The sequence below is a fragment of the Saccostrea cucullata genome, unplaced genomic scaffold (genome assembly GCF_032062105.1).
Source record: "Saccostrea cucullata isolate Sc308-1 unplaced genomic scaffold, CSIRO_AGI_Scuc_v1 ctg11678, whole genome shotgun sequence".
NCBI lineage: Eukaryota > Metazoa > Mollusca > Bivalvia > Ostreida > Ostreidae > Saccostrea > Saccostrea cuccullata.
In genome coordinates this window covers 8,040-19,663 of record NW_026922669.1, presented here as the reverse complement: position 1 = coordinate 19,663, position 11,624 = coordinate 8,040, and the positions used below count along the sequence as shown (strand labels likewise).

The 11,624-nt window shown below is 35.3% G+C and overlaps 1 protein-coding gene across 1 annotated transcript; it reads left to right on the top strand.

The window, feature by feature from the left end:
- Positions 1 to 6,562: 6,562 nt before the first annotated feature.
- Positions 6,563 to 7,936, top strand: LOC134262181 (small conductance calcium-activated potassium channel protein 2-like). Its single transcript, XM_062744572.1, has one exon. It carries the CDS (start codon positions 6,626 to 6,628, stop codon positions 7,934 to 7,936), a length of 1,311 nt encoding a protein of 436 aa, XP_062600556.1. The 5' UTR covers positions 6,563 to 6,625.
- The last annotated feature ends 3,688 nt before the right edge of the window (positions 7,937 to 11,624 follow it).

Here is an 11,624-nt window from a genome sequence, read left to right as displayed (position 1 = left end):
CTTCGGTAGTCGATCTTTTGTCCAAGTGTGAGTTTTGCCTCGTTTTTGGAATTTCCACTAGGAACCGAAGGTCTTTTAATATCTTGATCCCCCATATACTTCATTTTGATGTTTTCGTTAGCACAGAGGGGAAGTTTAGGATTATCAAACTCGTACCCGCTCATAATACTGCCCCTATATTGAATTGAAAAAAAAAATCTTTATAGTTATGATTTTCTGAGATTTGGAATTTGACTTAAACAAACATAAAGAAATAAATTTTAGGTATATCTTACCTGCATACATGATACTTTAAGTGTTTTCCGGGTATATATATAAATGTAAAATGTCTACTACATTGCTAAAGGGGAATACGTAAAATGGGATCGATTGGTTAAACAAGGGTGATTCGAACATCGACCCTACACCGCCTGTTACCAGGGCGTATATTGTTCGGTCTTACTTCAGTCAGATATCTTTTCTAAGAATCGATGGGGGTCTATAAAGAAGATATGACAGCTTCATCAACATTTCACAACTGTGCGACTCATCTTTATCAAAGAACAATGACATAATGTCAAATTTATTCTCGTTTTTTAAGCTTTGGATTCGCAAGGCAAGGTCAAATGTCATCGATTCTTTTTTCTTAACTTTATATGATTTTCTGTTATATATATAACTCTAAAATGCTTATTCCGATAATAAAAAAAGAGAAAGTTTTCAACTTTTTTGGTTATTCATTTGACCTGGACTTTATCATGGATAAATTAATATAACCCAATATTTTACAAGGTCTGCCAATTTATTTGTCAATATGGACTTCAAAAATATTATACATGAACATCTAGCCACTGTTGAACATTACGATTGCAACATAAAAAAAATGATTAAAATTTATATTATATAATAATATATTATATAGAACATATATTCTTGCTCCTAAGAATTTGACAGTCACTTAATTATGTGCCTTAGTTGATCAAAATAAACGTTTATTTATACGATCATCGACATTCCGCAATATCCAGTTAAAATGTTTTGTTTATCATTGACTGTTACTAGTATAATGTTATCAGTCTGATGCAAATAGATTACAACCAATCAATATAAATTAATTTCCAACATTTCGTTTACATTTGTTACTATGTAATCAAGCTGGTATGTTACAACGCACTTTGAAAAATTACGCACTTTGAAAAAATTTTTCAAAGTGCGTTGAGTTGGTCCTGAATTTAATGCACTTTGAAAATTTTTTTCAAAGTGCGTTAATTTTGTCCCAATTTTAACGCACTTTGAAAAAAAATTTCAAAGTGCGTAATTTTTGCAAAGTGCGTTGCCACACTGGTATATGACGTTTTTTTGGGCAAAGTATATCTATGTAAATTGACTGATAAACATATTATTGAGCAACTTCAACCAAAGCATACATACCAACATGGTGAAGGCGGGGTCTTCTGAAGCAGAAAGGACTAGTTCAAATATCCCTTTGAAATAAGACCGTTTTAATGACTAAGCTACATAAATGGTGACAGCTGGTTAAGTACGAGTGCACATACAATAGTACGTAAATATAAACCTGTAGACTGCACAAGAGAAATGAAAATCAATCGTGTGATTATCATACAGTAAAACTTGTACAATTCAGATATCGTGTATTCTACAATCTTGTCTAAAATGATGTTCCTGACAGTAAATTGCTGTCTAGTCCGGAATCTTGTTTAATCCGGTCAGTTTATTGTTATCCATTCTGCATCAGAACAAATCACGACTGATTATTCATTACTCATAAAATTATGATAAAAAAAAACAAGGTAGTGTTTAAATTATAAATACTAAGCAAATTTGATCTCAGAGGGGGAAAGTGTATGGCTGCTTTGTACTCGAGATATCTCAAAATAATGTGTATGACTGTTTTATACTCGTGATGTGTTAAGTAAGTGTCGCCGAATGCGACATTAGTATATATGAAATCGCGTGAGCGATCGATTGATGAATTGATTGTATGTTATTTAATTCCCTCTGAAGAATTTTTCACTCATATGGAGACGCCACCACTTGGCGGTGGAGAGCTACGAATTTAGTTCCATACTCAGCACTGAGATCTATTAAGCAGTGAAGGGTCTTTTTTGCGCCAGCACCTACTGCGACACGGGACCTCGATTTATATACGGTCTCGTCCGAAGGGCCGGTCTCCACGTCCCACAGTGGGATTCGAACCCGCGACTTAAGGATCGACTACTTATTTCACCATTCTAGAGCAGACGATTTAACCACTGTGAAACTCGGGCGACCGTGAGCGATCAATAAAAAATGCGAGGTTTTTTGGCCCTTTTGACTCCCAGATCGAAATTTTACGATTTTAAAACTTAATTTTGAAACTGCGTTTTTAAACAAAGTGATTAACCTCGCTCTCTAAAAAAAAATAAATAATGTTTATTTATTGAAAAAATCGACAAAAAGTAATTTTCAATTAATAATAAAATTAAGTAATTGTCAATTCTTTTGAACTTAGCCCTTCTTCAATGTAAACAAACCAACGAAATGCCATTAAAGCTGAATTATGATCTTGCAAAAATTACAAAAGCAGCTGAATTTCTTAATTCATCTAAAAGAACGAGACACTATCCCCAATCTCTTGGTATGCAAGGACTAAGACGTTTAAACGAAATCTCCCGGGCAGATGCTACGCACTTTTCAGTCAAATAGAGTGCGAGGACTAACGCGTGTATGGAAATAAATGATGCAACAGACTGTGCAAAGAGCAATAACTTTTTGTTTTCCTTCTTCGTCGTATTGTGGTTTCTCTTGAGTTTATATATTATATAAATAAAACACAAAGTCGGAACCCACCAGATTTCTCTCCATAACTTGTGGCCCGCGTGGCGCAGTAGCTAGATTGTCTGCTCTAGAATCGCGAAGTTAGGAATCGATCCTTACGTCGCGGGTTCGAACCCCGGGCCACTGGGACATGGAGACCGGTCCTTCGGATGGGACCGTATTTAAACCGAGGTCCCGTGTCGCAGTAGCTACTGGCACGAAAAGATCCCTCACTGATCAATGGCCCAGATAGCTGCAGAAATGTAGCTCTCTGCTTGAAAAAAATTCGGACAGATAAAGCAGAGAGCTAGAGATCCATGCATTGTAAAAACATTCGATTTACGCCGCCGATTTTTTTGTCGCTCCTTTCTGGTATTATATATATCTTGTAGTTTATGCTTTTTTATCTCTTAGAATGGTATCCGATAATTAATCATATGCTTTTTTATCTCTTAGAATGGTATCCGATAATTAATCATACATTTTACTCCAATTATTGATACTTTATTTACCTTTCAATGGTCGGAAACAGTCCGAAATGGATTTGGAATGTCGGTTTAAAAGATTCCCATTTATGCGTCCACTTCCATAAAAAGCTTGGGAAAACATAAAATATTAGAAATAATACCTGAAGTCATCTTCGCTAGCCAAGGGTTTCCGATCCGATACCTACTCTACAACCCTTGGCAGATTTGGCCGAAAATTTTAGAACTCGCGCAAACGAATTTGATTGGCTGCGAAGTCCGAGTCTTCGCAAGGTTTTTACTAATCGACAATTTTCGGCTGAATTAAAGTCTGTTCGTGTTTTATGCACAAAATAAAAGTAATATTTACAATGGATGAAAGTTAGGACGTGATCTATGCTTAAAAAACAAGGGATTAATTAATTTGAATTTTTTTCTTTTAATTATATATGTTTTCAAGAATTATTGAAAGGACCACATAAGTCCGTGTTCCGCATTTTAGATGCATCAATTTAAGCCAATCAAATGTCACGGCTCATTGATAATAATTGATACGGCAAAAAGTAGAAAGTAGTGTCAAACTCTTGACTAAAAATCCACGAAGAACGATACTTTCTACCACTTTTGAGGTGTGCCCACTGCCCACAGATGTATGAAGTTGTTTGGATATATTCCACATGGAGGTCGCCATATTGTTTCAAACGTCATATTGATCTACGTATGTTACAGCTATTTTCATTGGACAAATATTAAAGAGCTTCAAGGGACTTAACTCAATTACGGCGATAGGCGGCGCAATCAAAGTTCCCGTTTGATAGGACTAAATCTGCCAAGGGTTGTAGAGTAGGTATCGGATCGGAAACCCTTGGCTAGCGAAGATGACCTGAAGTGAGCGACAAAAAATCGGCGGCGTAAATCGAAGGTTTTTACAACACATGGATGTGTAGGTCTCTGCCTTATCTGTCCGAATTTTCTCAAGCAGAGAGCTACAGTTCTGCAGCTATGGCCCAGAGCGCCGAGAATAGGACAACATTGGTAGCTCTCAACCGGCAAGTGGTGGCGTCGCCATATCGAGTGAAAATTCTGGAGAGGGACGTTAAACACTATACAATCAATCAATCTCCATAACGGAAGGAACCGGCAGTTTTGAATCTGATTAATGTTCAATATTGGAATTCTTCAAGAGGTAATTTTTTTTTATTGTTTAAGAATGGTGTTTCCCCTCAAAATGAATGTTTATGTTCACTTCTTTTTGTCTAACATCTTTTAAAAAGTAGTAACCTTAACAAATTCATTCTTTTTTAATTTTATGTCTGGCATCTACATGTAATATGTTATTTCCCCCCTATATCAAATTAATTTATTTAAATTATATATACGTTGCTATTTATGAAACACATCTCTGCTCATAAAAACTAGAGGTACTGTGAGCAATGAGCTCACTAAATGATACCCCCCGCCTCCCATATGGTTATACCTGATGACAAAGTCCATGTTTTGCTGTGGCCGGGGAAACCCAAAATATGTGTCGGATCAAAAAGTAAAATAGGAGGTGCACAATGGCAATATGTAATAAAGATTCTGTGAAAGTTTCATTGAATTTCACTCAGTGATATAAGAGGAGTTGCGGATAAGAGATGGGTACCCCAAAGCGTAACAGACAGACGGACGGACGTACAGCTAGACAGACGGACGGACGGACATACCGATTAGGGGACGACCATTTGATTCTGAGGGGGGGGGGGGACCTGGCAGATTTTGGAAATAAATAATCTGTCCCTGAAAATGTTGAAAATAAATAGTCTGTCCTCCTCTACAAAGAAAATAAATAATCTGACCTTGACTTATGATATTTAAATATTGTGGAAAATACCTTTTTATTTCCGTGTAATTTAACCTCAGAATCTTCAATTCAGCATTTTTTTTGGCTCGCTTCGCTCGCCATTTTAGAACCAAATAATATTTAAAATCAGATTGCCAGACTGGATACTTGTAGTCAGTTGATTAACATGACAATGTGCACTCAGTAGATGTGATGAATCACTTTAAATACAAGCCAATTCTTAAACACCACAAAAGATAAATTTTCTTGTCAAAGAATTATACTTCCCGATAAATTAATACAAAGTATATAGTGGCGGATTTAAGGAAGGCATACATGTGTTTGACCCCTCCCCTAAAATTTCAAAGTATGATATGAATTATATTAATATTGCCATACTTTTAGTACAATACCAATATTTTTGTGCCTAGTTTTACTCTTAAAATACACAAAAACCCAAGAGCTTCAGGGGGCTTTGCCCCCGGGGCCCCCAAAATCCAAAGTATGATATGACTAGTATTAATTATGTCATACTTTGGAACATAACTAACCTATTCCTACATAATTGTGCCTGGTTTTACTCTTAAAATACACAAAAACCCATGAGCTTCAGGGGACTTCGCCCCCTGGACCCCCTTCATTCAAAGTATGATATGACCAATATTAATAATGTCATACTTTGCTACATAATAACCAATACCACTATAATTGTCCTGGTTTTACTCTTAAAATACCCGAAAACCCAAGAGCTTCTGGGGAATTTCCCGCCCTTGGCCTCTACCAGTGCTTCGCCCATGTCCCACTTAGGGGGTCCTTAAGGTGGCCCCAGACCTCTTGCCTGAACGAAGTTATACACACACCCCATCCTGAATCAGCCTATGGTATATAAAAGATTAGTCTTTTAGAGTCAATCGATCAAGGTACCGTAAGACAAAGAAGAAAATAAATAATCTGTCCTCGATAATCTTGAAAATAAATAATCTGTCCTTGACAGGCATGAAAATAAATAATCCGTCTCAAAAAAATTTGCCAGGCCCCCCCCCCCCCCCCTCAGAATCAAATGGTCGTCCCCTTACAGTATACTCTCCCACTTTTCAAGCGGGGGGTATAATAATGTAATTTGCTAATTATGTGTTTGTAGATATGAGAGAGAATATATATAGGTGAGGGGTTTTTTGTTTGTTTCCAACAACATGTGAGATATTTGTATAGATTTCTGTTCGTTCTAACTTGAAAGATCAGTATAATGATGCAAGAATTGAACAAAGTGTTTCTATTTTATCTATAGTATTTATCATCTAGAGTGGAAAAAGTCCTCCCCTTTTCCGGCATCATAAATTATAACAGGTGCAAAAGCGTGTGCATAAGAGGCATCGTATAGGCTTGATAGTGCTCAATCAATATTTTATGAATTGTTATAAGCAAACAGCTTGTATCGTTTTCTTGATCACTTTGTTACATACTTATATATGGGGGTTATGGTCGACAGGTGCTGCTATGAAATCATTCTCGGTGAATAATACATTGACAACTTCATTTAAAGATGTCTGACGATCCAAAGACACCCTTAAATTCAGGAGACATTGTGCAAAAATACACTGAACCTTTGAGAGAGAATACAAACGCAACTTGTATGCCCGAAAAAGAATCCATGACTCTTGCACAGAAATTAGATTTACGGATGAGTTTAGTTTTATGTCGGCGACGAGTAGTCAATATGGAATTCACATTGGCAATGATTGGAATCGTTTTCATGGTCCTAGAAGCTGAGTTATACATCAAAGGATCAATCTCAAAACGAGGCCTAGTTTCTCTTATGCTGAAGTTTCTAATTTCGATTTCAACGCTGCTTCTCTTGGTGTTTATTTGTGTGGACTATTACGTATCTGCGCGGATTAGAGCGCTGGATTCTGGCGTCAGGAGTGTTCTGTCAGTGATGACGTCACGAAATTGGTTGTGTTTATTTTTAGAATTAGCTATCTGTTCCATTCACCCTTTTCCTGGAGATTCTAAGTTTAACTATGCCTCAACACAAGGAGTCATCCATTCCGTAAGCATCGATGCAGTTTTATCGATAGCTATGTTGACACGAGTGTACTTGATTTGCGATTTTGCAGTTGTTCACAGCGACATGGTGACAGACACATTCATATACAGTATCGGTGTAATGAGCAAAACAAAAATTAACACTTCCTTTGTCTTCAAAGCTTTAATGAACAGGCGTCCGGGTTTACTTCTTATCGTAGTCATGGTTGTGACGATTCTTGTAAACACCTGGGCCTACAGAGCTTGTGAACTCTATTACGACCGAAATAAATATAAAAAGAATTCCTTCTTTGAATCCCTGTGGTTGATCACGATGGTGTTTTTGTCATCTGATCACGGGGATGTAATGCCTGAGAGTTATTGTGGTAGATATGTTTCGGTTGTTACAGCCGTATTGGGATTAATCACCACTGCTCTTCTCATTGCGATTATAGCCCAACAAGTCGAACACACCCGGGCGGAGAAACACGTGTTCGCATTTGCTTCGCGAATTCAAACCTCGTTTAAAAGGAAATCTGCCGCTGCAGATGCCATCAAATCATTCTTTAAACTAACAGTTTTGACAAAGGCTGGAAAAAGTAGACAGAGTGATATTTCCAGACTGAAAGACAAAGTAAAGCAAAGTCTAAAGACAATGAGGTCAACAAGAGATGAAATGATGGACATCTATGACGACACAGTTGGCGTGGTTGACATAGCGGAAATTACGTTGCGGGTTGACCATAGAGTTAGTCTTCTAGAAAGTAAAGTGAAGGCAATGGACTCTAAATTAGATCTTCTATTGTCGAAGATTGAAAGAAATAAATAGAAAAATATAAAATGCATCAAAAATTCTTCAAAATCTCTTTAAAGAAGAAAGATATGAAAAACTGACATGAGGATGAGGTTGGCGGTAGTAAAGGAACCTACTACATGTATCATAAAGAACAAGTGGTGTATATAGACCCATTTGTGACCCGAAATTTAGACTTTATTCTTTTGTTGTTATTGTTGTTATTGATAAAATATTGTCTTGTAAAACCTTAGATTAAAAGAATCTCTCATGTTCGTGGTAAGATATAATTTCAGAATTTCAAATAAGTCTTATATCTGTACCAAAATATTCCTTTTTTTCCCATGTTTACATTGTAATAAACATTTTACATCTTTAATCAAGGTTACCTAAATCTCAATTGATTTCACTGATACTTCATGAGTAACTGAAATTCATATGATGATACCTCCCAGAAATGAAAAAAAATTCTGAACCTATCTGTCATTGATTTCTTTTTAGTCTATCTGATAGCTATGAATAGATAAATTTAATGGATATTTATAAAATGAAATAAGAACTCTTCAATGTGCAGTGTTAAAACCTTGAGTGCGTGCGCATTATTAGATAATAAAAACTGTAACGTGAAAAAAAAATTAATAAAGAACAAAAAAAAAAACCCAAAAAACAAAACAAAAAGAAATCTAAAAAACTTTACATCGAATCTCACAGTGGATCTATTCTTTTGTGAATTTAATTGTGTGATATGCCTCATCAGTAGGAGTTTAATAATGAGATAAGAGATATACTGTATATGTATCTGAACTGGATATAGAAGTAAACTAGCACAGGTAATGACATCTTTTATGCTTTTTCTAATAGACAATCTATAAAGGGAATTTTTGAAAAATCTCAATATTGTTTTTTTAATCAAAGATGATAAATAAAATAATTAATAATCAAATATACAATGTTAACATTGATTCCTTCTTCTGTTTCCAATATGCATGTCAGGGCTTGTTAGTTAACCCAACTTTTTACAAAATCAATTTGAATTTGAGTTACAGAAAAATCACTGTTCGTAGAAGAGAACAGCAAACTATGTCCTGGTTCGTCCTAGTCTGTTTGGTTATAGTTCTAACATCAGTAAGTATAATTCTGTAATACTCAATCAATCTGGTATTGGAATAAAAAGGCTAGCTGGGTGGGGTTTTTTTTGTTTTGTTTTGTTTTTAAATGATTCGCTTATCTTGGCTGACCTTTTGCTCTACATAAAGTATAACTTCCTTGTTTAGAGTTTACAGATAAAATTATCTTAAAATGGTTTAAAGTTTACAATCTCGTAGTTTTCTTGACTTAAAAATGTGTTTTTAGGCTAATTTTGTAATGTGAATGCACACAATTTTAACATACAATTAAGTTGCATGGAAAAAGAGACAAATATTTCAAAGTGACATTTACTTGAGAATTTCATAATGGAACAATAGATATAAAAAGTAAAAATAACAAGAAATAATATACGAAAAGAAAATTGGTTTGTTATTCTTTTTTGTTTTGTTTTGTTTTTATTTGGGTGGGGGGGGGGGGTATGATATAGTGGAGTGACCATTTTTACATTAACTACGAATACATGTATTTGACATTTATTCTTTTGGTAAAAATTGTAATAAAAGCTTCATTGTATTTTTCAATATTAACCATTTCATTTATTTTTTGCTCACTTCAAATAAATAATATTTGAATTGGTGCGCGTAATATTATAGCATACCCCAGGTACTTGACAATTCAATAAATTGCAATAATTGAAGTAAGACTCTTTTCAGTGGAATAAATAAAATTAAAGTGATTTCCTAATAGTATCAAAACAACTGAATCACTTTAGATAAAAATAATATATTGATTATAAACAATTGATTGGATATATTACAAAACCAAGGAGCTCTGAAAATCATGGCCTGCAGCTAGTTTGGTCCCCTTCCCACAATTCCGTTCGCGCACTCTCAACATTGACACAATGTAGAGAGTGCGCGAACGGAATTGTGGGAAGGGGACCAGACTAGGCCTGCAGCCAGTTTAGCGGAAACGCAGGAAGAGAGAGATCGTTGGGCTACCGAGCCCGATCCCAATTATCAATTTAAAAACACCCCCCAAATACACTACAAAACTATGAATTCAATAGTTGTGTGCAGAAATAGCCTGCCTATTCCCCATTTTCAAAAGGTGAGTTATTTCCCCTGAAGGGAACTCTTTTACTGTGTTTAATACGCATGCGCTATAAATAAAGTCACTTCCGCGGACGTTCTTGATGTAAACATGTTCATGGTGTAATGCCTCTGTCATATGGAAAAATGTTATTGTGTTTGTGAATAAAAAGAAATCTTAACTGATTCGTATTTTTTTTAAATTGCCCACTCATAGTCTCTTTCTGGATTTGTATTAATCAGTGTAGTACTATAATAAGGTGCTGTGTGACCCCCCCCCCCCCTTACAAAAAAAAAAAAACGAAACAAATTACTGATAAATGCTGATACATATTCGAATAGGCCTATTTAAAATAAAAAATTTAAAAAAAAAATCTAATAAGCTAATTTTCGGTAGTTGATGTTCTACAGACGGATCATCATTATTTACAAATTGTGCAGAACAAATTTTTAGTTATAAAGTTTTTACGAATTAATCTAGCCTGCTGCAGCCATATTTTCTTTGTATCTCTAGGAATTTTTTGGAGACTGATGACATGTCCATCTACAGTTTTACCTCTGAAATTGCTGCATATACAGCAGTAGTTCGTCTTCCGCGACCGATATCAAGAAACTGCGTTTTTGCTCGATTGTATGTCATAACAAAGAACTTTTACTTACAAGAACACATTTGGTGACAATTAAAGGCCTATTTCATTTGAATTAACAGTGTTTCTAGAATTTTTTATTTGTAAAATAATTGATTCACTATATAGTATTAAAACTTTGAATGGAATTCTAAATGAATAATTTAATCTCATGTCCTCATGTAACGAAGAAAGACTAATTAAAATGGCATTGACCTGAATTCGTGTTACATGTGTCGTATAAAGTCTTAGCTGCATTTAATCAAAGTTTTAGTGTAGGATCTAAGCATATATACATGTATATTCCCGAGTAAAATACACATTTTGTTTTAGATCAGAGAATTGAGAGCAGAAACACGAAATTGATACAATAATTTCCTAGCGTATTTCTCGTTAATTAACGGAAAACATTCTTTTCTCAAGTGTTATTTATTTTTTTAAAATACTTTCAGTGTAAGTACATGTATTTATTTTTATGTTATTCTTTTTTGCAAAGTGTGTAAAAAAAACAATATCAGAGAGAGAGAGAGAGAGAGAGAGAGACTCATGTAACCCCGTGTAACTGACATACATGTACATCTGTGAAAAAATATATGTACCGTAATTTTATTGAATTCACAATTAATAATTCTAATAATTTTTAATTTTCACAACTATGGTTCATATTCAACTGTTCAACCCATTTACATATTCTGTACCTGTACGCACGGGGGGTGGGGGGTGGGGGGAGGGGGGTTGGGGGTGGTGGTCAAGGGGCTTAGCCCCACCCCCACTTTTTTTCCTAATATTACTTTTTCTATTGAAAATGTTCATTGATAGACAGGTTGCCACCCCCCCCCCCCCCCCCCCCCCCCACACACACACACACACAGTTAATACTACGAAAAAGTTAAATAAGGGAAATGTAGTATTGTATGC

What these genes read in the sequence shown, in the direction of transcription:
- LOC134262181 (XM_062744572.1), top strand. Translation starts at nt 6,626, where the DNA reads ATGTCTGACGATCCAAAGACACCCTTAAATTCAGGAGACATTGTGCAA.